The sequence below is a fragment of the Pteronotus mesoamericanus genome, unplaced genomic scaffold (genome assembly GCF_021234165.1).
Source record: "Pteronotus mesoamericanus isolate MK-2021 breed Mesoamerican mustached bat unplaced genomic scaffold, CSHL_Meso_final contig_291, whole genome shotgun sequence".
NCBI lineage: Eukaryota > Metazoa > Chordata > Mammalia > Chiroptera > Mormoopidae > Pteronotus > Pteronotus mesoamericanus.
In genome coordinates this window covers 5,978,758-6,006,510 of record NW_026555124.1, presented here as the reverse complement: position 1 = coordinate 6,006,510, position 27,753 = coordinate 5,978,758, and the positions used below count along the sequence as shown (strand labels likewise).

The 27,753-nt window shown below is 39.6% G+C and overlaps 1 protein-coding gene across 1 annotated transcript in view; it reads right to left on the bottom strand.

Annotated features, from left to right (window-relative positions):
• PSME4 (proteasome activator subunit 4) overlaps positions 1-7,676 on the bottom strand; it is an 84,488-nt gene extending 76,812 nt beyond the window's left edge. Inside the window, exon 1 of the mRNA XM_054575446.1 lies at positions 7,421-7,676. Coding sequence (XP_054431421.1) covers positions 7,421-7,662 — 242 coding nt within the window. The 5' untranslated portion in view covers positions 7,663-7,676. The remainder of the gene's footprint in view (positions 1-7,420) is intronic.
• Positions 7,677-27,753: the final 20,077 nt, after the last annotated feature.

The following is a 27,753-nucleotide window of genomic DNA, read 5'->3' as shown; positions in this document are numbered from 1 at the left end:
CAAATGAACATAGAGATAAAAATTGTGAGACACAAGCCAGCCAGCAAGCAAATAAAATACAAAGTAAAAGTCTTAAGATATTTTTTGTTAAATTATGAATTTTTAAAAAATTACATTTCTAATCATTCTTCAGTTTGTTAAGTGGTAATTTTCGTTCTGCCATATACATAATTGGGACTTCTGTCTGGTGTATGGTAACAGAATTTTGACAACATTTTATTTACTGGGATCTCTGAAAAGTAACCTGCCTTCTCCCAGAACACAAATTATCCCAACTAAACTTTTCAGGAATCTGACCAAAACACAAACTCTCACATGCAAAAGGCTGCCTTCATAAAATTTCTAGCTCTTAAAAACTCCTTCATTCTTCGCTTAAAAAATAGTCAGAAAATAAAATGAAACACCCACACTAACAGCTCAAAAAGTATTAATACATTACATTTAGACTGTCTACCATTATAAGATTACAAAACATTTTTAACAATTCTTAAGCAGTCTCCAACTTATTTGAATTACAGCACTATTCTCAAACCCATGTCAAAGCTACAACAGTGTGTTTTGTTAGATAGGGAGAAAGCCTTACCCTGGCCAGGTAGCTCGGTTGGTTAGTGTCATCCCAATATGCCAAGTTGCGTGTTGACCCCCAGTCAGGGCACACACAGGAAGCAACGAACGAATGCATAAATAAGTGGAACAACAAACCCGTGTGTGCGTGTATGCGTGTGTGTGTGTGTGTCTAAAATCAATAAATTAAAAAAAAAAATAAGGGAAAAAGCCTTTATTATATTTTTAAACTTAAAATTTGGGGTCTAGGTATTATGAAATGCCAAATTAACATTAAAAGGTAATGACCACTACCAAAAAATTTTGGTTCCTCTAACTACCTTTTAATACTAATATTTAGCCATACAATATTATAGATTTATTATTAAATGAAATCTCAAACTCGCTGATACACCCAATATCATCTGCTTTCTTCTCTTATTAACTATGAGTTGGCTATGAAACATAATTTCTTCCTTACCCAAAATGCTTTCCCTCCCACTACTTTGGTTAAACATATATTTTCTTTAGAACCCAATATTAAAATAGATCTCATCGCAGATTTGTTTCTCCATTTTGACTATAAAAGTAACCATTCCTTAGATCAGCATAATGCTTTAGTTTTCAAAAAACAAAAAAGATTCAACTCTAATACTGCTGAATACCTACGAAAGTATATACCACTATACTAAATGCTGGGAGTGGAGGGAAGGAGAGATAAACGTGAAAGACACAGACCTCAAGAAAGCTCACAGCAGAGGGAAGGTGTATATAAAAGAACAGAAAAGAATGAACAAGAGATCAAGAGAGTGCAATAAAAGGGAAGAAATGCTGAGCCTAGGCCAAATATGGAAGTAGCCAACCTCAAGATTCCAAATGAGAATATTTATAGTATGTACTGCTTTTAACATACCAGTGGTGACCTCAATGAATGTAAAGGTTTTTTGTTGTTTGCTCCCTGTTGCTTTTATTATCCATGTTCTCAGCTTGCTGTTTACACAGTATGAATGAGAATTTTTAATCTAATTTTCTACAAAGATTAGAGGGAAACAGAATGGGATTTTGTGTTAAGGGGGGGAAGATTCACAAGAAATGGGTCTCACCAGAAAAAGTTAACACACGGATTCCACAATAAGGACAGGTTTAGAGGTTGTGTACCTATTTACTAATAAGTGTCCCTTTGAAAAAGATCTGCCATCATTTCACTTCAATTAAGATGATATATTTCAAAAAATTTTATTTTACAATACTGCAAGGCTACTTGTGAAAATTGTTTTTAAATGATATATTCGGATCTCAGAGGAACAACTAATGGTACTGTTTTACTATTCTTTTTTCTGTCTTTTTCAATGTAAGGTGTTAAAATACAATGGTCATAATGAGAATTTTTTTTTAAACCAATGAACTTAGAATTCATATTTTCTTTTCCCAAGTTTCCTGGTGGAGTTATACATCTTACCTCATCTTTCCCAAATAAACAAAATGTGCCTAAGAGAAAGAGCACACTGGCACTTCCCCTGAGGGCAGAAATCTTCAACGACATAGCCCAAGTGCCAAAAAGTGCCATCTATACAAGGCATTTAGAAAATAATTTGTTCAAAGAAGACTTCTGGCTTTACTACTTTGTATGCAATTATTAACCTACAAATATCCATTTTTAAAATGGAGGTAATTAAGGGAGTCCTTCTTATCCCAGGACTTACTCTATATCTTCAAAGTTAAGAGGAGAGAAAAGATAAATGTTGTAGTATAAAAATGTTCATTTTTAAAACATGTCCATGAAGTCTGTTTGTAGTAAACCTTAGATAAAGCAATACAAATGAAATGGAAACTCAAAAGTAAAATCACAAATTTTGCAAAACAGAACTTCAGTACGTTGATCAAAGTGACAATGAAGTATTGTTAATTTTTTTAAGTTTGCTGATGGTATTGGTATTGACTTTCTGGGTCTAGTTCCTTTTCCTTTAAGTATTTATACTGTAAGCACTTATGAACGAAGGCATATGCTTCCAAAAGAATGGTGGGGTGGTGGCGAAAGTAACACAATAGGCCACTGAGTTGATAACGTGGAGTTGGTGTTTTAAAAGAATGACTGAGAGGTCCCTGCAGATTGGGATGAGCCTCAAGTATAACACTGCTATGAAAAATCAAACGTGTGCATGTGTGGGGACAAGGGGTGTATGGAAACGACTTTCTGTTCAACTTTGCTCTGAACCTAAAACTGCTCTAAAAAATAAAAGTTTGTTAATTTTTTTAAAAAATCGAATGTGAAAGACAGCGTATTGTGTGTACTATTATTACACAACTGTCAGAAAAATTTATGTCCCCAAAATCACTTCATTTACTTATTTTGCTTTTGTCTACGGAAAATCAACTTTCTCACTGCGAAGAAACTGTGGTTCCATTTGAGTGTGGTTATTCAATGAAGAGACCTTTTCTACTACTTTTTCTAACTGGTTTTGCGTAATGAATGCGGTAATTTGTCAATATTTCAAGATTATTTTACAAATAAAAAGCACTTGTATTGGGCTGGCCAAAAAGTCCATTCAGTTTTTTGGTAAAAGACACATTTTTTATTTTCACCAGTAACTTTATTAATTTGGATATTTTGAGTATGTCGGCTAACTCCCACTATTGGCTTCTAGTGGTTAGAGGCCTAAACATCTTCCAATGCATAAGGCCGCCCCACAGCAAAGAATCACTTGGCCAAAATGTCAATAGTGCCAAGAAACTTAGCAAACCACTTCTGACACATTTGATCAGTCACAGCACCTTCTCTATACACTGCACAAATCTTTTTTGCCTTTCAGTTCCATCTACCTTTCTTGAAATAATAAAGCATAATACACCAAAAATGTTGCATATTTTCTTCCATCTTCAATATTAAAATAGCTACACAAAAATTCACCAATTCTGAAAAGGTTTTGTTTGAATGAATGCTGCTATGACAACTGTCACAATACTATCTAACAACTAGTTTGTTCAAATGAAATTAAATATAACTAAGCACTACTAGATATCATACAGAAAAACTGTAACAGACTTTTTGGCCAACCCAATATTATTGTGTACTTCACAATTTCAACACTCAAACATTAGATACCCTATTAAGTACACGTTACCAAGCAACTGAGATTCAGTGGTTAGCAATTTTTACTTTCTTCCCCAAAACAGGTAATATGAATTTGGGTGCTCCTGTGTTCACATTACTTTCCAGAAGAGACAGTCAGTGCATTTGATAACTCGTATCTTGACTAAATTTAACACCCTATGTGTCTTCAATTAGGACAATCCAATTCCTGTCCTGGAGGAAGGCTACATATTGTTCTTAATAATAAAACAAGGGAGCTATGGTTACATTAGCAAATGAAATAATTCCTCAGTATAATACACAGTTATTTCATTACGAAACAGCACAGAATATACCATTTTGTTGTAACAAACAAGGCACCTAAATTTGTAATACACCAAGCCCACTTCACTACAATCAAAATTCTGTGAAAGAAATGATCATGAGTGGGGTAAGCCTGTAGGAAATAGTAGCCCATTCACTTATTGTCCCTCCCTTTGCCCTTCCTCCAGGCCAATTTAAAGTAACAGAGCTAGCTAGAAAGGCCCTTAGAGACTACTTCAGTGGTGATTTTTCACAGTACGTTTTGGAGCACTAAGCAGGCATCAGGGGTTCAATGAAGTGTTACCAAAAAAAAAAAAAAAAAAAAAAAAAAAATCAATGCTGTTTTACTCAGCCTGAGGAGTCCAATTCTGTGTTTAAGATTTTGTTCTCATAAACAGTCCGCTGCTAAATTTTAAGTTTGAAAAACCACTGAGAGTCTACACTCCCACTTTCCACAAGAGGACTTTAAAGCTAAGAGAGGTTAGGCAACACCAAGATGATAATGTTGGTGGCAAAGCCAGTTATAGATAAACTAAGGTCTTAGGACTAGACTTCTGTGCCTCTCACAAAAGGCCCAGAAGGGTAAGGGAGGAAAAGCAAGTTTCAAGACTACCTTTCTTCAATTCCATTCTCTACACTGGCCATACCAGCTCCCATCACTTAGTGTCCATAAGCTGCCTTACTGCTATTTTCTAAAGACCACCAGTTTGTTCCTCTCTTCTGTTTCCTTGCTTCTTAGAAAACGATTCTGTGATGTTATGTCACACACTCTAACAGATTCTAATACTTTAAACTGTCTGTAAAAGGGAAGTTGTGTTATATTACAGGACCAATTTTTTTAAATACACAGAAGTAACCTTTCTTTACAGAGACCCACAAGTATCAAAATGGACTGAAACAGAACCAAGATAACTAGTAAAGTGAAGTAAAAAGTCAACAAAGGGGATCCCGAGTGCCTCTCAAACCAGGACTCTACCTCCAACCAGATCTGTGACACCTAGATTGGGGGTGTACACCATTGGTCAGGGATCCAGTCCCAGTGCCTGTGAACAGCAATTACATTCCATTCTTCTTTAGGAATGTACCTGACACTTTACAAACTGCCCAGTCCTTATAGGGACTGTGTAAGATACACACTGATTTATTTGAGGTTCTATAGGGTAAAAAATAAGAATCATAAAATACCAGAACATTCCTCAGGAATTATTTAGTCCAAACCCCCTCATTTCTTTCCCAAGAATACTGAAACATATGATTAATTTCCAGTCCCAGACCTAGTGGGAGAAATGAGATTTTATTTTCACTACTACTTTCCACTCTCCTATAAAGCACTAAAAATGATCACTACTCAGGTGATTGACAGCTATCAGCACAAGTTCTGGCATCATTTAAATGTAAACTTATGCAACACACCAAGGCTTTCATAAGCAACAAGCACAAACATAAACAGGTCATCTTAACATGAGGAAAAAAACACCCCCAAGATCACAACATGTCCCACCAAGTTCAAAATATCTCATAGGACAATCCCAAGAATCAGTTTGCAGCATTTAACCTCTGTCCCAAAATAAAATGCTATCTGAAAGCATTTCCTGTTGGTTATTTAGATATAAATGGTTTTAGGTTCACAGGTTATTAAGCCACATAACTGCAATCTTGCCTAAACACCAAGGAATGTGTCAAATGTATCTTTAGCCCTTCCTAGGTAAAAGTTGCTTATACTTCAGACAAAAATTAAAAACACAAAACAAAAACAAACCCTGTGATATTTTACCACACTCAGTAACAGTAAATGTCAGAAAAGAATGCTTAACTATACCTGTATATATTTTAGATTTATAAATCCAAATCAGATATGCATTCACACTCTGGAATATTCACATTTCGTGCATCTAAAAGGAGCTGTTTGTGTCCCCCAAAATGGTTATTCTCTGGCAAATCTAATCCAAGAGATTAAACTGGGGAATTACTGGGACTGACAGAGCAACTTTATTTTTACTGTGCCTGAGTAACACAAACACTGAGGAGGCTCACTTGAAAAGTCATGTTAATTTTAATCATTTATAAAACATTCTTCTGTTTTGACTAAAAGTGGTTCTTCTCTCTCTTGCATTTTTCCCCCCACAAATCTTTAGTGGATCTGAACACCACAAACTTTACTCTGGGAGGGCTGTTAACCTTGACATTTTATGGTCACTCTTCGAAAAGGGCAAATTAAGTGTTTTAGGTTTGCTTTTTAATTAAAGAGGTCATTACTCCCACCACCGTGGCCACGTGGAGATGAAAAATTTGTCAGAGGCTCCCTAATAATAGGCACAGAAGAATCATCCTGTGAGGAAATGTTAAGACTGACTATTGCATTACAAAACCCTGAGTCATCACCCAGTTCACTCAGCAGATTTGGATAAACATTGGCTAAGTAACTTATGTCCTCTTATGTGTTCACCCATTCATACCTCAAAGAATAAACATACAAGATTACCTGATTTCATGTACAGTTAACTAAACAAGATAAAGCAAAATTCTTTTTAAAAAAAGTTCATTTGACACAGTGAAAGATGGCCATCTAGCAACAGTCTCTAACTCTCCACTCCCCGCAAATGTCTTTTACTCGTTTTCCCCTAATTTCAGTTGCACTATATAGTTCGCAGCCAGGTTATGCAAGTAATAGTAATAGTAATAGATAATAATAGTAATAACGATAATAATAGAAGACTATAACTCCTGAAACTGAGTTCGATAATCTACATTCATGTCAGAGACTCAAAATAAACACACGCCCGATAGTCAGTACGTCCAAGACAACCTAACATCTCTGTTCTCTATTTTTCTTAGTACCGTACATTTCCAAACAGGAGAAATATACACTTGACATTAACATCTAGTACACAGCCCAAGTATGCGCTGAAGACTGATTTTAAACCAATCTTTTCAATCAAATCCACAAAGACTAAGCAGGCCCAAAAGCAGAACCTTTAAGTTCTCTAAGGCCTCCTTCCCATTCAGAAAGTTACTAGACGCGAATGGAGAGTTACGAAGAGGCGGGGATCATTAAATAGAAGAACGAACCGGAGGAACCAGAAGTCATGAACTGCTCCCCCAAAAATGAATCCTCGCTGCACCCCTTCCCACAGGAGCACAGGTCCAAGGAGGACCTTTGGGGGGCCGCATATCTCTCTCCTTCGGGACCCCGCAGGTCGGAAGACAACAATCCGAACCCTTGTGGAAAAGCAGCAAGAGTAGAGGACTGGTGAGAACCGGGGAGGTCCCGTAGGAAAGTGGTAGGGAGGAGGCTTGAGTGGTTTCCCCAGCTTCTTTCTGCGGCGACCCTGGGACTACTGTACGGGGACCACCGGATCGAGCATGGGCAGAGTTTAGGGTCCACCCATTAGGAATGGACAAAGAGCCAGCCGCCCCCCTCCCCGGATGCCCTCCCTCTGAGCCTTTGCCTCTGACCCATCCTGCAGGCCCAGTCCCACTTACGTGGAGAGTTTCCTGGTCCAGAAGAGGCCCCCGGGCCACAGCTCTTGGAGTTGCACGGCCCGGCCCAGGTTGCTTTTGATCTGGGCCAACTGCGAGTCGGACTCGGCGTCCAGCCGCTCCGCGTAGGGCAGCAGCTTGTTGTAGACAATCTCCTTCTGCGCGACGAAGGGCCGCAGGCCCAGCCCGGGACGCCCACCCGGCTCCGGGGGGTCACCGCCGCCCGCCTGCTCCGCCGGCTCCATGAGCCCCGGGACACCCCCCCACCCCCGCCCACCCGAACCCTCCCCGGCCCCCACCCCTCTCCGGGCTCCGCCTCCTCCGCGTCGTCGTCGCCCTACGGCCGCCGGCGGCCGGTCGCCTTCGGCCCGACCGCTGGGCCCCTTTCCCTGGCCGGCGCGCTGCTGGCTCCGCGCGGTCCCGGTTCGTTAGCAGCAGCGGCCGATCTGTTCGCCCGGCACCAGCTCGGCTGGTGACGCTGCAGCCGCCGGCCCGGAGGTTCCGGACGGGCCTCAAGCCACTTCCGGGGCGGGGCGAAGGAGGCGGTGGAGGTGATGGCGGCTGGGGCGGGAGCTCCCGGGGCCGCGCCGTCCTTGCCGGCCGCGCCGTCCCCGTCGTCCCCGCCGTCCTCGCCGTCCTCGCCGTGGGCCGGGCTCGAAGCCTACACCCTCCGCTTCACAGGCGCCAGGCCCCCCCACCGGAAACACGAGGCCGAATTCCAAGCTATTGTCCGTACTTGCCTGGGGTTGCGCGCTCCCAGCGTCTGCCCCTCCAGAACCCTCAGTCGCCGCGGCCTCCGACAGGGCAGTTGACCTAGTCCCCCATGACCCAGTCTGTGGAACAACCTAGGAACTCTTGTTTCTATCCCAGGTGTTATTTATAGATTTTTTTTTTCCGCTCTGTCCCCTCATGTTTCTGGTGTTCTACTAGCCTCTCTCGTTCCAAAGAAGGGAATAGTTATTCACTTAAGTAGTTGAAATATTTTATGTGTCCGACGCTTTGCTTTGAACCTTGAGATGGAACGTTTAGGAGCACCAGATCTCTGCCCGCTAGAGATTTAGTCAGACAGAGATACTCGGGAATAAGCAATTACAAGACAATACTCGTAATTGCTAGATAAGTACAGGATGCTTAGGGAACACCTAAAGAGGTGTTCAAACTGGGGTGAGGTGGGGTTGAGAATGTCAGGTAGTGTGCTAAAACTGATAACGTAAATCGAATTGAATTAAGGGTTAAGTGCAGAGATGCTTAGAGAAAGAAAGGAGGAAAAAGTATGTTTCACCTGAGGGAACAGCTCAGAGACTTGAAACAGGCACTCTAGGAATTCAAAGAAGTTCAGGATGGCTGGCGTATTGCTTGCAAGAGAAGGGAGCAGAGAATCGAGGTTGAGAAGGAACTGTTAAGGACTTTAGAGCGTTATCCTAAAGGCAACAAGAAACTCAAAGATTTTAAGCATTGTGCAGAAGCATGATATAATTTACATTTGTTTGAAGAATCACTCTGGCTTTGTATGAGAATGTTCAAAACAGACAAGATTGGACACTGGAGGGTTCTTAAAGATGTCACATGATGGCCTGGATGTCATTTAAAAGGACTTGAAAGCTGTATCAGCAAGAGGAATGCCCTGGGCTTGATAGCTGATTGAACATGAAGAGTGAAAGAGAGGAAAGAGACAGAATGTCAGATCGCTGGCTTGGGAAGCTGGGTAAATAGTGAAGCCTTTTGCTGAGGTAGAGAACATTACAGAAACAGTTTTGGAGGCAGAATGCCTAAGGGCGGTTAAGTATATATTTTGACATATGGATAAGGAGGGTGATCTAAACTGGGATATAGATTAGCATATAGGTGGATTGGAAAGAATGAGATAGAATATCGTTAAAGGATAAACTGAGGCATATTAAAATTTTGAAGTTTACGTGATCAAAAATTGATTCAAGTTGGGCAGGGCCAAACCTTAAGTGGTTAAGGGTGCTCCACTGGCAGAAGCCAGGGGGAACGCATATACAATAGAGAAGCTATAGAAGCAAAGAAAGGAAACTATTTGATTGGCTATAACTTCAAGCCTAGGGGTCTGTTCATGATTGTCCTTAGCATTTAGATTTCATAAACTTGAGGCACACCTATATTTTGATTTGCTTAAGTAGGCTGCCAAAGCATTAGTGCCACCTCAGTCTAATAGCCTCCTTGTTTAATTGACTTAACTGTATGGAAGATTTGGGCCCTCTACCAAACTCTGAGGAACTCCATAGTTTGGGACAGAAAAGAGGGAGGAGGTCTAGGAAAGTGGGCATTCCTGAAAACTGTCTCAAATGGAGGAAGTGGCCAACCATACAAAAAGGTGCAAAATGAAATGAGACCTGAGAAGGGTTCTTTGGAATTATTGATAAAGCAGATAAGAACAGTTTCAGTGGCGTGTAGGAATGGAAACCAGATTACAATGACAATGGACAAACCGGAAGTAAATAAATAGAGGCAGCCAATTGTGGACTACCAGTTTTGAAAGTGTGGGTAAGAAGAACAGAAGAGAGATAAGGAGGTAGCTGGAATAAAAAGGAATTTTTTAAGATATATTTAAATATGTTTAAATATTGATGAGAAGGGGCCAATGGGGAGAGAGGTTGAAGATGTGTGGGTGAGGATGACGGGGAAAGAGAATGTGGAGTCTGGCCCTTAGCAGTTAACGGGGTAACTTCACTTCCATAGTTAGAGGAGGAAAGCAAGGAGCGGATTGAGAGTAGGAATAGGTTTGGAAATGCCAAAAGCTTTGCAGGCTTGGTGGCTGGAAGCTTGGGAAGTTCTTTCTGATAGTTCCTGTTTGGTTTTTGGTTTTGTTTGTTTGTTTTTTTCCTGTGAAGCAAGACAATGAGAATGATGGGAGGAAGGGATAGGTATGAGCTCTGAGGAGATTGGAAGGTTTAGAGTAGTCTCAAAATTCAGAAAACTGACCTGGCTGGTGTGGCCCAGTGGATTGAGCGCCAGCCTGCTGACTGAAGGTTCGCAGGGCATAAGCCTGGGTTGCGGCCCAGGTCCCCAGTTAGAGGAGTGCAAGAGGCAACTAATCTGTTTCTCTCCCTCTCTATCTCCCTCCTTTCCCCTCTCTCTAAAAAAAATTAATAAAATGTTTAAAAAAAAGAAAAAGAATCTTTCTGAGTTTTTTTTAAAAAATCAGAAAAGTGATTAGAGAAACAGAATTGCTTGGCACTTAGGGTTGGAAGCATGAATTGACTATCATCTGTCTACACAATTTAGTGATTTTCTCCAATAATGTTAAGCAGCCCAGGATTCTGTGCATACAGGCTGGTATGATAGAATGACAAGTAAGGGAATGTTATGCATGTTGGTGGTAGTGATGGCAGTGATCTTAGCTACCATTTGATGAGCATTTCTCTCAGCCAGTGTTTTACCTATGTTATTTCATTGGATTCCCTTCTCTAAATAGAGATAATTGAGTTGAGAATATTTGAAAAAGAGTGGTTGATGTCTTACGTTGTTTGAAACTGTAGGGGAGGAAAATAATTTTCTTTCTACTCTTCTAAGTTCTGGCTGGCCTAATAATTAAATTGACATGAGAAAGATTAACAGGAGAAAATAACCAAATTTATTATGTATGTACATATGGGGTTTCATAAGAACATGGGGCACCAAGACAAATTGGGCATTTGAGGTTTATATGCCATTTTGGACTTGGCAGGCGGAGGGGAGTTGTGGTTTTGAGCCTTCGAATGGGTAGAAGACAATTCACATGGAGATGAAAACGCAAATGTTTGGTAAACAAATGCTTGCTGGGCCATCTTTAACAATGAGGCACAGAAAAGACTTCCTGGAGCAGGTCCTGTAAATTTTTCTAAGCAACTTGGGGGGGGAATTCAAAGGTTCTTCTGGAGTCTTTTGTTTCTTAAAAAATAATCAGCTTAAAATAAGCAGTATCCCCAAAAGGTACCTTTCGGGGTGGCAAACATTGTTCCCCTCCAAGTCAAAGTGAAGAGAGAAGAGGACAGCTAAGCAGAGTAGAGGTACTCAGGATCCTGGTGAAGTACAGGGACAACATGAGAGGATTAGCCTGAGCATGGGCTCTAGAACAAGAATGCCTGAATTTACTATTTTCAAAGATGCATTTGCAGGTGATGTCAAGTTTCCTGGAAGTGGATGTTTGAGCTGGAAAAGAAGAATTATTGGAGCAAACTCAATGTGAAGTTTAGTAGAAAACACTATTGAAACTCAACATGAGAAACGTCCAAACCTGTAAGAATTTTTATGAGTTTATTTGAGCCAAACTGACGACAATTGCCGGGAAGCAAAACTGAAATGGATTGAGAAAATGCTCTGGAAAATGACAGTTTTGCCCCTTATTTTATACATTACAATCAAAAGAGGAGGCATAAGGGGGTTACATGAAATCCTTTGGCTATAGTTTAGAGAGGCTGGAGAAAGCAAAGCAGGGAAACCTCTGGATTTGGATAAAAAGTAAAATGATAGGCACATCTTTTACATAGGTCAGTATAGGACAGTAAGAGTCACCAATTATCACCAATTAACATGACAACAGTAACAATGAGGGGATTGATGTCTCTCCTCGGGTACGGTGGTTGTGCCCCCAGCGCTTTGGAAAAGGGGAAGTTAGCTGACATTCCAATGGTATATTATCACAGATGCAAAAAGACAATAGGCCCAATTAAGGTAGAGTGACTTTTATCATGGAAGATTCTACGCAGTGATAAAGGCAATGACTGCCCCTCCCCATGACCTTCTTTTAGTTAATAACTTTTCATTTTAGACCATCCTTTGTGGTTACTATAGGTCTCTGAGTTTGTAAGGCTATCAGGTTTTGTATGTGGCCCCTTTTCCTCCACAAAATCCCTTCAAGTGAGAAAGATGGGAGGCCTTAAGTTTTTCTGGGTGACGTAGTCTACTCTCCATGAAGACAGTAACCCAAAATCTGGGGTCAGTTTTCTTCTCAGACCAACTCCCAAGCGTTTTGTATCTCTTAGAGCTCAGGATTCTCTGCCAAAGATAACGGCTCATTATCCTTTCAGTCAGACCCTGAGGGGAGACATTGGCCTCTTATCAGACCCCTGCAAGATGCTGACTGTAATGACCCTTCTTGGAAGACCCAGAAAGTACACTGTCCCTTCATGGAAAATATTCTGAAAGAGAGGTGTCTCCTCAAGCTGGAAGAATTGGCAGGGATAATTATCAATCAAATATTTATGTCTTTGATGCACTTACTGGCCCACTACTTGATAATCCACTTATTAGCAAAGAACAAAATGAAAGGTTGTTAGTTTCCTGTCTTAGCCTCCCTTACTTTTTTTCTATATGTGACGTATTTAGGGATGGGGTTATATTGGCAAGTGGATGAATCTCTGTTGCCAGAACATAGTCGTTAAAAGCATAATCTTTAAAAATGAGTCATTCTAGTATAATCAAATATTCAGACTCTTGCCATTACAGTTATTAAAGACACTAGAATATAGAATCTGAGAAATGAGGACTTTTTTCCTAGTTCCCATATGATTTTTAGCTCTTGTATATTTCATCCTCAAACCCTTTTTATCCAGTGATAATATCCACTTAACTTCATTTGGACTAAAGCACATGGAGTTCAATTTTTAACAAGAAATCACAGCGAAAGCAATGAATTTTTCTATTTTACAGTTTTTCTCTTCTTTAGGCATTTTGCCATTTCACTACAATGTAACTTGATGGGGCTTCTTTTTATTAATCTTGCAGGGAATGTGTGTTTCTTTTAAAAAGATTCATATAATTTATCAATCATATAAAATTTTTATCCATTATCTTTTCACAATCTTTTTCTCTCCTTATAGAATTCCCATTAGACATGCATACTTTCTCATTCTAATCGTTACATATTTTTTAATTTAATCTTTATTGTATTTTTTTCCATTACCATTTAGTCCCCTTATACCTCCCTCCCCCCAGCAATCACCACACTGTTGTCCATGTTCATCTTTATATTTCTTAATTATATTTCCCAAGTCTTTGTCTTTCTACCTCATTCTGGATAACTTTATCAGATCTGTTTCTGCTTCTGAGAATATTGTGTTCACATGCATCTATCGGATCTGCTGTTTAACTTGACCATTGATCTTCTAACTCCAAGGATTATATTTTTAATTTTAGAAGTTATATTTAGTTCTTTGACAAATCTGCCTGTTTATCATTGAGTTTTATTCTTTATAGTTCCAATGACTTTGTAATCACTTTAGAAATAATTATTTCAGGCATTCATATTTTGGATATACTTTCCATTTTCTCAAATTCTTAGAGATGCTATGCTTGTTGACTTTTGTTCATGGTGGATCATTTACTTGTGTGTTTTATAATTTTTTTTTATATTTAAAGATTTTATTTATTTATTTTTAGTAGGAGGGAAAAGGAAGGAGAAAAAGAGGGAAAGAAACATCAATGTGTGAGAGAAACAATTGGTTGTCTCTCAGCATGCCCCCAACTGGAGACCTGGCCCACAACCCAGGCATGTGTCCTGACAAGGAATTGAACCAGCAACCTTTCGGCTCACTGGCAGGCACTCAATCCACTGAGCCATACCAACCAGGATATGTTTTATAATGTTTTATATTATGAGATCATCTTCAGATAGCTTTTTTATTCTGTGGGAATCCCATGTGACACAGAGCAATTTCTTGTGTGTGTTTCCTTGCATGAGGCCCAATACCAATCAATATTTATGTTCATTTTTAATTTAGTGCAAATTTGGATTTTTAACCTATGCAAGTTATAGGGCTGGGAATTCAACCCTTGGAGAGTTCTGTTTTTATGCATTATTTTACTTCCAATTCTCTTAGGTCCAAAGCTTCAACTTCTGTCTCTGAGTAGATATTAAAACCCTGCTTAATTGCTGTTTCCAGATCCAATAGCTCTGCCCCACAAAGATATGTGAGCTTATTTATGATTATTGCTTGTTGTTATGTTTAATGAAGTTTTCCTATATAAAAGGTTCCTGCATTCGTTCCGGCTCCCATAATGCTGGAACTGGAAGACCCTTCGGGAATGAAATCCTAACTCTAAAATGTCAGCCATCAGACATCACTGGGATCAAAAGGGGGTAATTGTAAGCTACTAAGAGTTTTTTTAGCATCGTCATATCACATAGGTGGCCATTGGTGCTGCCTATCCACCAAGCTATATTTATTTAATAATTAAAACATAATATATTATTTATTACTTTTAAAACACCTATTGAATATTTAAATGCAATATGTATTTTTCAGCACCACTGAAGCTCTTTGTGTTTCTTCTTTGACAAGCTGTGAATAATGTAGGAGGTCACAGCTTCTCTCAAAATCAACTATAATAAAGACATTTTTTTTTACAACGGTAGTTGGAAAAATTAACAATAGAGTCAGTGGAGAGATAATAATCAATGCACAAAGAGTAGGTACACCCTCTCCACCTACCTCCAGTTTTTATATGTATAAAAAGAATAGGCCTTGTTCATAGGCAGAGAATAGAGTTGTCTGCATAAATAATTTGAATAGCCAGCAAGCCACTCATACTTTATTAGATACTTGAAATGCTACTTTTTGAAATCATTTCTTTGTACTAACCAGAATCTATTTTGAAACTTATGGACTCCTAAGAGGGATAATACATCAAATCCCTAGTTCTCCACAGTAAATATATATATCCATTAATTCTGTAAATATATATTGACTACCTCTGAGAAGCAAGTTTGAGATCATAAAATAAATGACATAGTTCTCCACAAAGAGTTTGCTGTCTAATGTATTAACAGACAAGTAGACATACAATTATAACTGAATGTCATCTGGAACCTTCCTACTTAAGATCACTATATAAAACTACAAAAAAAAAAAAAAAAAAAACTACAGCAGGTCCTCAATGTCATTTAGTTATAATGTTGATGAGATGCTATAGGAACTTAACTCTTGTTTATATCAATTAGCCAATGGGAAAATTAGGGGTTTTTTATACACCAATATGCTTAAAGGCACAACCTGTCGATGACACTGAGGATTTACTATAATTCAAACTCCCTTACACAAACTGAAAAACTCAATGCCTCATCCAATAATTCTGTCAGTTTTGGAGGATGGGTGCTTATGTTTTTTGTCACTCTTGGCTCTAAACTTTAGCTTCTGCTAAGCTAGTTCTTTTGAGTCACCACCTTACCATGAGGCTTTTGTTGTCCCTGTTTTAGTAATGCTTTAATCCAAACATACAACCTGGCTTTTTTTCTTAGTTTATGCAGTTTCCATACAGCAAAACATTCACACAAAGATCTGTATATGTGTGTAATAAAATGTAGACAGGTTCAAGGCGAGAACAGATTTATATGCTAGAAATACAAACAATTTAAAATTTAACATAAAATATTTTCCTAAAAGATCTATTTCGTTGTAGTTCCTGGTATTATGGTGCTTATTGTCTAGTGGTGCAGGCAGACATCAAACAACTCATTCTACAGGTATTTATAATTTCATTAAATCCTTTAACAGGATAAAGAGTGCCCTGACTGTATAGAACAGAGGGACATAGAAAGGCTTTTTTTGAGTAAGTAGCATTTGATCAATGAACTATTGAGAAGGAGAAGGAGAAATGATTCAGGTAGGAAGACTATATGAGTGGAGACTCGAGGTGGGGGAAGAACTTGGCTTGTTTGAGAAGCTCTGAAAAGACCTCCGTGCTCAGGGAGGGAGGACGAGGGTGGCAGAAAAGGCTGAGAAGGTAAGAGAGTTAGATCATGTAGTGCCCTGTAAATTGGGTCAAGAATTTTAGCTTTTATCCTAAAAACTATTTCAGTTATATGAATATGGCGCTGTGAGCAGTCACCAAACACTTGGGGAAAGGTGAAGGAGTGCCATTAGGGTCTTGAAGTCTTGAAGTCAAGTGCATATGTATACCTCAGGCAGAGGCGTCAGTATGTAGAAAGCCCTGGAGTTTTCAGTGGGCCCAATTAAGCTAGGAAGCAATGAACACAGTGTAGGGTAGGAGCACAGAAAGGTGGATAATTCAAGAGAAGAGCCAAGATAAACCGAGACCAGATTACAGAGTCTTGTATGCCTTCCTAAGGTTTTCGCAGTTTATCCTGTGAGCACTGAGGCAGGGACATGATGTGCAGAGCCTTGTAATTTACAAAGATAACTCTGTACATCATTGTCATTGTCATAACAAAAATAACCATTATGTTGAAGGGACAACCAGTGGTGAACAGTGAGGTGCTTCAGAGGTAAATGATGGAGGCTTAAAAAAAAAAAAATGCCTTGGTAGTTGGCAGTTAAGAACTAGATCTAATTTAAACTTGACCCCAAAACTAAGTGAGGAAATTTTAGACTAATCCCATTTGAATGTAGATGGGAAAAAAATCTTACAAAAAAAAAAAACAAACAAAAAACAAAACAAAAAACCCCCGCTACAAGATCCTAAATGAAGATTCAAGTAATCTTTTGGATATCAGTTTCTAGAGTTAGTGGAGATGTAAATTTGGAAGTTGTCAGCACATAGATGATATTCTATTTAATGTTAGGAGACTAAATTAGATCACCTAAAAACAGTATAAAGAAGAGAAGACAGTAAAACCTTGAGGCCTGCAAGTGGGACAGAACAGGAGAAACCAACAAAGGAGTATGAGAAAAGGGAAAACAGGACAGATTAATGTTGGGAGTCCTCAAAACCAGCTCTATGTTCAGATATTCACTAGGAGGCTCGCTGGAATCACCATGTATTGTACTCACAGCTAAGATTTATGACAATAACATATAGTAAACACACAGCACCACATTATAAGGGAAAAACACACCGATGAAGTCTGGCGGAATCCATAGGCAGCCTCCCAATGTCCCCTTCCTCCCAGGAGGGGTCGTGCAGAACATATTCTTCCCCCAGTAATGAAAATGCAGCAACATGTTTGTGATGTTTCTGCCCAGGAAAGCTTATTAGAGACTCAGTGCCCAAGATTTTTTTTTTTGAGGGGGGGGATCTGGTCATGTAGGCACCCTCTGCCCATAAAATTCCTGAGTCCCAGAAGGAAATCAGGTGTGTAGCATAAACTACATTGTTTATATACTTTAAGCAAGTGAGCCATCATTATCAGTTAGAGAACAATGGGAACACTCCTAAAAATGAAGTTTCTAAATGCTACCTAAGGGCCAATGCTTTCAGTTTCTTTGAAGGATAACAATCTCAGGCCTGCTATCTTAACTATTCTGCACAGAGTGGCATCACAGAAGCTGAATGGAGAATGTTTCCAGGGAGAGAGATGCGGCTGAAGAATCAAGTAAAATAAGGACTACAGTGGCCAATGGAATTGGCAATATGTAGGCTGGGGCAAAAGTAGATTTACAGTTGTTCATATGGAAAATAATAAATAATAATACAAGAATAAACTGTGGGTTTTGTCCTCACAGCTATAAACCTACTCTCCCCTCCCTCCCCATAGAGATCATTGTTGACCTTAGCAGGCACAATTTTACATGCTTGGCAGGTTAAGGAAGCTGGGGAAGATTCAAGAATGACTTGGTGAGGGACTGTAGAGCATCTCCAGACAGGATATTTCAAGAAGTCTTCTGTGAGGGGAAGCAAAGAAGGAAACGTAGCTTAAAGACGACATAACTCAAGAAAAGTTTCTTTTTTATAGGTAAGAGATGCTAGCTGGTGTTTGTTTGGCATCAGAATAATTAAAAAGGGAGAGATGATGATGCAGAGAAAGAGAGATTGGGTCCAGAGCAGGAATAAAATCTTGGAAGAAGAGACAGTCCCTCCATTGATATGGGAGGAAAGAAGTAGAAAATGTACAGGTGCAGGCAGAATCATAGATTTGGGAATGGGAAGATGAGCAACTTCTGATGGCTTCTGTGTTCTCAGAAAAGTATGAGGCAGCATCCTCAGCTGAGAGTAGAAGGTTGTGAAAAAGATGTGAAAGGTGCGAGGAAAAAGTAGAAAGTTGGGAATTTGTAGAGTAAGGGGGAAAATAATTTGGGAAAGCAAATGTATAAGATAGAAAACCGGCAGGGGAGGGGTCATACTGGGGGTTATGGAGGACTATGGAATTATTTTCCAAATGTTTTATTAATGAGAGACAACAATTTGAATTTATATCACTGAAATGTTTCAACCTCTACCAAGATCAACTTCAGAAGGAAACTTGTATTGGGTAGTAGTTAAAAATAGGAATGAAATGATTAGACCTTTAACGAAATGATTTTTATTAGCTCAAAACTACTTTGGTGTTACAATCTCATTCCCAAATTAGTCTACCTCTGAACAACTGAAACTCAATGACCAAATAATCTCCCCAAGCACCTCTCCAGGCACACACAAAATATATCTCTAACATTACACTATAACTTCCCCCACCAAAGAAAACAGGAAGAGTGGTTATGTTCAGCTGGTAGTGTTAGTCTGTCATGTAGAGTTTCCGTTACATTCTGAATATCAAGCTGGTGTATTGTGTGACAGTTCTTTTTATTTACATATGTATACTTTTCAACACTGCCGTGGCAGGAGCATCCTTCCATTTTTCACAAAAGTGTCTCATGAGCACAAGAATGAATAAAGAATATTTCAAAGAAGCTCCAAAAATCTTTGCTATCTGAAAGACAATTTTAGTGTGTACACGGGCTCTCAAATCTGCTGAACCCCAGCTGCAGTGCTTGTCTCGGAGAACCGCTCGCCCCACCCACTTATCCCATTATTGCTTTCAGTTGTGAGATGAAAACGTTCTCTTTAAAATAAATTCCTCTAAATAAAGAAATGTCCAAATAGCAACTTTAGTTTTGTATTTAATCTCAAGTTAAGTCAGAAAAAAGATTTCGGGATGTAGAAACCTCATTCACATTGGCAGTGACCTTGGTGTTTTTCTCAATACAAAGAACCATTATTATCACATTTCTTAGTTTTCTGGTGCATGAAATAAAGTTAGAATATGTCTCTATTAGACACAATTAATTCAGTACTATCAATTTAATTTTTACTTGTATAAGTTTCATAACATGTAACTTTTCATGTATTTCCAAAGTTTCTTTCTTTAAGATGGGGAGTGGTGGGACACCTATGAGAAATAAAGGAGGAAGGAGGTTTAATTAAGGAAAGCTTTACGGTCCTCCAGGCTGATCTGTCACCTGTGAAAGAAAAGGGAGGAAACAGGATTGGACAGGGAGAGCCTCAGACTGATGTGGATCTAGAAGAGTCTGAGCCAATCACTCCAATGGGAAGCTCTGGAGCCAAGGTTGCCTGTTAGAGAAACCCTGCCCTGGGTAGGAATGGCTAGACCCTGGTGATATTGCCATGCTCAGTCATGGAGGGGGCTTCACAGGAAGACAGTGACCTCAGTTCGAATGCGGCTGTGGTAGGTCCCAAAGGGGCTGCAACCGGAGGCTATTATTAGCTAACTGCCTCTTCCAGCTGAAGGGAGAGCCAAGCCAGGCACCTTCCTGCTAACGTTGCTCTCCTCAAACAGTTCAGATACGTAGTTCACTAGTTCAGAGTATGGATTGTCAGACAGTCTCCTAACTCTCCTCCTTTTGGCCAGTTTTTCACCTCTCTGTTAAACACTTTAGCAGATTAATCTCCTAAAAGATCATTTTATCCCATCAGTCCTTTGCTCAAAAATATTCACTGCCATGGCTGTAAAAAAAAAAAAAAAAAAAGGAACCCTTACCTTTTGTGACTTTATGGATGGACCTAGAGATTGTTATGCTAAGTGAAATAAGCTAGTTGGTGAAAGACAAATAGCATATGCTCTCACTTACATGTGGAATCTGAAGAACAAAATAGAAACAGAGGCATGGACACATTAAACAGACAGCTGTTGGGGGAGGTGGGAGTGGGGAGGGAGGGCTGCATGGAAGAAGGTGCAGGGATTAGCCAAAGAACATTTATGCAGAACCCATAGACACAGACAGCAGTGTGGTGATGGCCAGAGGGAAGCGGGAGAGGACAAGGGCCTGGGCGGGGGGAAGTGCATAAAGGAGGGAGAAATGGGGACATTGTATGTATTTAATGTAAACAATAAAGAAAAGAAATATTCAATATCTCCCTATTGTCGACAAACTAAAGCCCAGACACTCTAAGCTGGTACTCAAGGCTAACACCAGTCTGGCCCCAATTTATTATTCTGTTTTTATCTAACTTTGTGTTCTTTCTGGTCAATCCATGTGGGACCTATTTCAACATTTCATTTATATTTACATATTTTTTTGTTGCACACACAATACCTTCTATTCCATTTATCATACCGCTTCCCCTACCTACCTATCAAAAGCCCAGCCCATCTTTCAAGGCCCAGTTTACATTTTGTATCTCACAGAAAGCAGTATCTGACCCTTCCTTAGAAATAGTTCAGTGTGTCTCCCACTTATTTGTATTTGTATTTTATTACTCAAATTTTAATGTGAGCATGCCTCTTTGCCAACTATACTGTCATTTCTTTTGAGAAAAGAGGAGCACATTGTTGTTTTTAACTCTGCAAGTACTCCATGATTGAATGAAGAGAGAAATGAGGAAATAGATGGTAATATAATAAATAGAGGAGAGACAAAACTTCAGGGTGACATAGGAGAACACATTAGGAAGAGAAAGAATGCCTCACGTGGCTGTTTTGTGGGAATAAACGACCTTCCTCACTTTCTATTTCTTCCTTTGGTACACACCAGGGCAGAATTCTTTACCCAAAGTACAGAGATGTTTAGGCTATTTATGGATAGGCTCTGGGGGAATGTGATGATCAAAGAACTCTTTAATATTTTTTTTTGGAAGGGCTGGTTCTTTATTTTAAAAAGACATTTGTCACTTTTCATTATCAAAACAATTGCACTATTGGTTTCTCTTTCTCCCATTTAGCCCCCAAAGAAACCACACCAAAAGAGTACATTTTAAGCCACTGAACTGCAGGATATGCACCTAACAGACCTCATAGAAACCTCACCAGAAAGAGGGGATTGGGTAAGAAAAGGAAGTTAAGATCAGCGCCCTGTCAGCCCTGGCTGTAGAGAGCTCTCACAGCCAGATGGGGTGGCCAGTGTGCCCCAACCCCAAAGAAACAAAGGTTCAAAATAATGCAAAACTTAAACAGTTTTGTATATAAATTAATCAAAAATTTCTCCAGCACTAACTGAAACACAGCACAATGAGATGGTACTTCTAGAGACGGCAGCTTCAGACCCAGAAAACAGTGATGGGATGAGTTTCATACAGCTCAATCATGGCAAAAACATCGTTTGCTTTCTTTCAAGGAGGCAGGAGAGCAAATAGCTGGTCAATTCAGTATAAGGGGTACATGATCCATCCTGTGAACCATTGGGAAAGGGAGAGAGATAGGACAAGGATTTGGTCTCAGACAGAAAGTTCTCTCCATTTTAATTTAAAAAAAGAAATCTAACATTTATGAAAAGTTTATATGCATGTATATGTAATTTTTCTGGGGATAAGATCCATAGTTTTTATCTGATTTTCAAAGAGGCTGTGATCATAAAAAGATTTAAAACCACTTGACCAGAGAAGGCAGGATTGAGTGTGATTTGGCAAGTAGGAGATCATTAGTAATCTTAAAGAAAATAATTTCTGAAGAATGATGAAAGCAGATGCTATGTCCCCAGGATTTAAGGAGTGAGTGGGTGCTGAGGAAGTGGAGGTAGCAAATATAGATTTCCCTTCCAGAAATGTATCAGTGAATCGGGGGGCGGGGGGGGGTATGATAATTTGAGAAACAGTAGGCTCAAGGCTTTTTGGATAGGAGATACTTTAATATATTTACAGAGGAAAAAATGAAATAAGGATAATTAGTAAAGGAAGTAGGTGGAGAAGTGTCTGGTAGCCTGGTTTTATGTTGTAGCAGCAACCCCAAAAGAACAGTGACTTAAAACATGAGTTTATTTTTTGGTAATGCAAACCATGCTGTAGATAAGTATCCTCTATTCTGAGATCCATTGATGAAGACTGCTTCAGTCTGGGCTGAAGAGAGAGGCAGAAAGAGAGATGAGGGAGCGATGCAGAGGGATCTCTCTGCCACTACTGCAAAGTAACACCTGTTACTTCCGCTCAGTTTCATTAGCCAGACCTAATTACATAGTCACACTTAATTGGGGGGCAGGGAACATAGAAGAAATATGAAAAGGTATTTGGCGAACATATAATTATGTTTGCTACATGAAGGGATCAAGAAAAAAATAAAGAGAATCCTGGGGAGTTGGAAGTGGCTTTGTTTTTGAATATTCCCATATCTTCCTACAAAAACAGTAAGTTGGATAGAAAAACTAAAACCCATTAACAACATCAATAACATCTTTAGGTAGCAAAGTATGAGCTCATAAATATATACAAGTGGATACACATCATGATAGCAAAAAGATTCTCACGAGGCAGAGGGAGCCAAAACAAAACAAAACAAAACACCTTACCAGAAGATGCCCCCAAAGGATAGAGTCCCACTTGCTGTTAAAGTTTAGAGGGTTCACCTGAGGGTAGCAGTCAAAATGGGGGAGAATCTTTGTGGGCTCCATTTCTTAGGTGAACACAAAGGAACTACTGGATGATCAGATGGGGCTGGTCTAAGCTCTATGAACTTTCAAAACCAACACAAGCTCTCTTCTAGGACCAAGCCCTGCATGAAAGAGAAGTTGCTAAAACAGGACATAAAACAGACCATGTGTTATAACTGCCACAAATAGTACATTAATTATAGAAATTCTAAATCTGAAAATTTATTATTTTCTCTATTTTCCATACCAATTGTATTCATTACTATTGCCTGATCTCATGTATAAGAAGGTGTGCTATGAGATGACTTGGCACTATTACAATACTTTAATAATAAAATGCTGTTAATACAGAGACCCTCCAAATTTGACCATAAGCTCTCTTCCATTATCGAATTCCCAGGGAAATTTAAAGTCTAAAGATTAAAACCCCGTACAAATTAAAGCCCAAGGAAATTAAGATCTGAAATCAAATTCTCTTGCCCTTGAGATTTAAACTTCAAAGAAGTTAATGTCCAGACTTCATCCATTCTACTTCTATTTCACTCACTCCTAATTAGAGGGGTTCTTAAGGATTAAATGGGGTTGAAATATTTTTGCGAGCCCTTGTAGCTTAGACAGAAATAATATCAAGTCTCTCCCTGAGTATCTAGAGGGTCCAAAAAGTCAATAACACACAAAATTATTACAGGACTGTCTCCACAGCCATTAAATTTAGAAAAATCTATTCTCCAATCTCTAGTGTAGTTATTTCAAGCAGGATTATGTTCCCAAAGCCTATTGATTGCTGTTGTCAAATACCAGATCAGAGATTTTGAAGTCAGGGGTGTGAAGGAAAGAAATTCTGAGCTTTTTCTTTACCAAGATGGTTAATCTGAGATAAGGATCTGAAATCTATGTCCTGTGAACATAAACTTAATTAGGAAATGTTAAATTTGGCACTTTGAATTTTCCATTTCTATGGGAAAAATGTATATATCCACATTAACTCCTCCTTTTAAGCGACATTTGAGATAATGTGGTTTTCTTGCAAAGCCTAGAAATTTGTAGAGTGTGAAGACTGTATTAGGCCCTGGCCAAGTAGCTCGTTAGAGCATCGTCCTGATTTGCCAAGGTTGAAATTTGATCCCTGGTCAGTGCACATACAAGAGTCAACCAGTAAATGCATAAATAATTGGAACAAAAAAAACAGTCTCTTCCCCCACCCTCTCCGTTCCTCTTTCCCTCTCTCAAAAAAAAAAAAAAAAAAGAAAGAAAGAAAGAAAGAAAGAAAGAAAGAAAGAAAGAAAGAAAGAAAGAAAAAAAAAGACTGAGTTAAGACAGGCTGTTGTGTTGCAATAACAAACAACTGGAAAATCTTAAGGGATTAAAACAACAACAGCTTTATTTTTCACTCATACTACACATCCATCTTGGATTGGAAGAGTGTTCTATTCACAGTATATTCAGTTAAGGAACTAGGATGAGAGAATCTTCATAGGTTTTCCATGATCATCACAACAAGGAAAGGGAATGTGACAAGTTATACCTTGACTCTTGAAATTGCTGCCCAGAAGTAGCACATCTCTTCCACTTACATCACTTCTGTTCGTATTCTGTTGGCCAAAGCACATTGTGTGGACTTCTAACTTCAAAGGGAACATGGAAGGACAAGTTCTTACCCTTTCAGTGCTACATTTAGGGTGAGCTCTGTCTACTAATTCTACTTGTGTTAAATATTGTGAGCCGACAAATTTAGTGCTTGGTCATCAGCTGCTGTGACTGCTTTCAGCTACAGAATAACTTAAGTTAGTTTTTCCCAAACTTGTCTGATCAAAATGATCACCTAGGGGAAGAAAAGAAAAACCCAATTAAAAAATAGGCAAAGATTCTGAATAGACACCTATCCAAGGAGGACATACAGGTGGCCTATAGACATATGAAAAAAGTTCATCACTAGCCATCAGAGGGATGCAAATTAAAACCGTAATGAGATATCACCTCACATCTGCCAAAATGGCTATCATTAATAAATTAACAAACAAGTGCTGGTGAGGATGTGGAGAAAAGAGAACCCTCGTGTCGGGGATGGTGAAAGCTGACGTCAAAAGACAGGTTAAGCGCTTGGCAAAGCCACGCTCGACTGCTTGTTATTTGCAAAGCAGAGCAAGCTGGCAACTGCCGACAGCCCGAGCCCGGGTTGGATTGGGGTGGGGGGGTTGTTGAGAAGGGAGTAGACACCCGCAAGCTCTGCTGAAAATGACTGCAACCTTTGCAGAACAATGTTTTATCATGTAGGTAGCCTGTGAACAGAACAATCCGTGCCCACAGCGTTCCCCTAAGTCTGCAAAAACTCCCTGAGTTTTATTTAAACAACCCCTATAAAATAAACGAAGGGACTGTGGTCATTGTCATTGTCTCTCCATCATAGGACAATGTCCCACCTGGCCCCTGCTTTTCTTTAAATTGTCTTGTGTTGTGTCTTTGTGTTGTGCTGTCCTTTCTCAATCTCCCGTCGTTCCCACTCGGGGACCGCTACTCTGCACGCGTCGCAGCACCCCGGTGCCCTGCTGGTGGGAATGCACACCGGTGCAGCCGCTGTTGAAAATAGTAGGAAATTTCCTCAAAAATTTAAAAATGGAATTGCCTTTTGACCCAGAGATTCCACTGTTAAGAATATATCCTAAGAATCCCAAAACACCTATTCAAAGGAATATGTGCATCCCTATGTTCATAGCAGTGTTATTTACAATAGCCAAGATCTGGAAACAGTGTAAGTGCCGATCAGTAGATGAGTGGATTAAGAAACTGTCATACATTTATACAATGGAACACTACACAGCAGAAAAAAAAGGGAACTCACCTTTGGTGACAGCACGGATGGAACTGGAAACTATTATGCTAAGTGAAATAAGCCAGGCAGTGAAAGACACATAGCATATGATTTCACTTGTAAGTGGAATCCAATGAACAAAATAAACTAATGAGCAAAATAGAACCAGAGGCACAGAAACATGGAACAGGCTGACAGCTGTAACAGGGGAGAAGGGTGCTGGGGACTGGCTGATAGAAGGTGAAGAGATTAGTCGAAGAACATATATACGTGACCCACAGACATGGACTATGGTATGGGGATTGACTGAGGGAGTCGGGGGTGGGCTGGGTGGAGATGGGGCCAAGGCAGAAAAACTGGGACAACTGTAATAGCATAAACAATAAAATATTTAAATAAAAAATAATCACCTGTGTGCTTATTAAAAATGCTGAGGTCTATGCTCTACTAAAAAACATGATTCAGTAGATCTGGAATGAGACCCAAGAATCTGTATTTTTAAAATTCCCCTCTGTTATAAAGTGATTAAGAAGTACAAATTTGTAGTTATAATATATGACAGCATAAGGAATATAGTCAATAATATTACAATAAATATGTATGGTGCCAGGTGGCTATTAGACTTATCGGGGGTCACTTTGTAAATTATGTAAATGTCTAACCACTATGCTAGACACCTGAAACTAATATAAAATAATATTAAATATCATCTGTAGTTGAAAAATAAACAAGAATAAAATAAAAATAAAATAAAATTACCCTCTGTTAGGCCAAGGAAGCCTAACTCCTAGCATAGTTGGGTTTTTTTTTTAAGTTTTTAAAGCAATTTTAAGTTCATAACAAAACTGAATGGGGACTTCCAGTCAAGATAGCAGTATAGGTAAACACGGCTTGCCTCTTCACACAACCACATCAAAATTACAATTAAACTATAGAACATCCTACATTCAGAACTGTCAGAAATCAACCTGAATGGATTCCTACAACTATGGAATTAAAGAAGAAACCACAATGAGAGCGGTAGGAGGGGCAGGGATGCAGAACAGGCTGGTTTCGCACCCACGTGTGGTAGATAAAAATTGGGAGGGATGTCTCAGGGATGAAGGGTCCCAGTCTGGAGTTCCAGTGCCAGGAAGAGAAGTCTCCATAACTTTTGGCCATACAAACCAGCAGGGATTGTGGCTGTGGAAGACAGAAACTGCTGGACTCCCTGGCAGTTCCTCTTAAAGGGCCCATGTACAAACTTACTCAGATTCACTCCCTCTGAGCTCCAGCACTGGGACAGCAGATTAAAGGCATCAGAGACATATAAGGAGGAACTGAACTCTCCAGCATCAGGGTGAAAGTTGGGGGGCAGCTTGCTCCCAGACAGAAGTGCTGGCAGAGGCCACTGTTCCTTCTAAGCCCTCCCCACACAGAGCCACAGAGCCAGCAGGTAGGTGCTGTGTCTGAGACTCCATCAACCTGGCTCACACTGTTTGCCCCACCCTGGTGATTGCGTGAGTCTCTGCCCCACCTAACTTTCTGGCCCACCCAAGCTCTTTCCAGAGGCTTTTCCATATGATGATTTGTCTTGGCCCATGCTTCAGATTCTCCTAAATTCTCTCAAACAAGAAGCATCTGGCTTCAGCAAGCCCTGTACCTCTTGTTCAGTTGCCCCAGGCCTGTGCTAGTAGTAGCTGGTCTTGGTTCACAGCTTGGCCTCACTGGGGCACCTCCAAGCCCAGCACAAGTACCAGCCATCTGAAGATCACTTTGTAGCTTATGCTATGTGACCCTGGAGAGAGCACAGACAGTGGCTAACCTTGGATGTACCAACAGTAGTCAAGGCTCAACTGCAACCGGAGGGTATACACAATCTACACAGTGGACCTATCTTTAGTACTCAACTTGAGTAATAGAGACTGTACCACTGGACCCTCCAGGACACTTACCACTCTATCAAGCCTGGGAAATGAAGCAACTCTACCTAATACATAGAAACAAACACAGGGAGGCTGCCAAAATTAGGAGGCAAAGAAACATAGCCCAAATGAAAGAACAAAACAAAA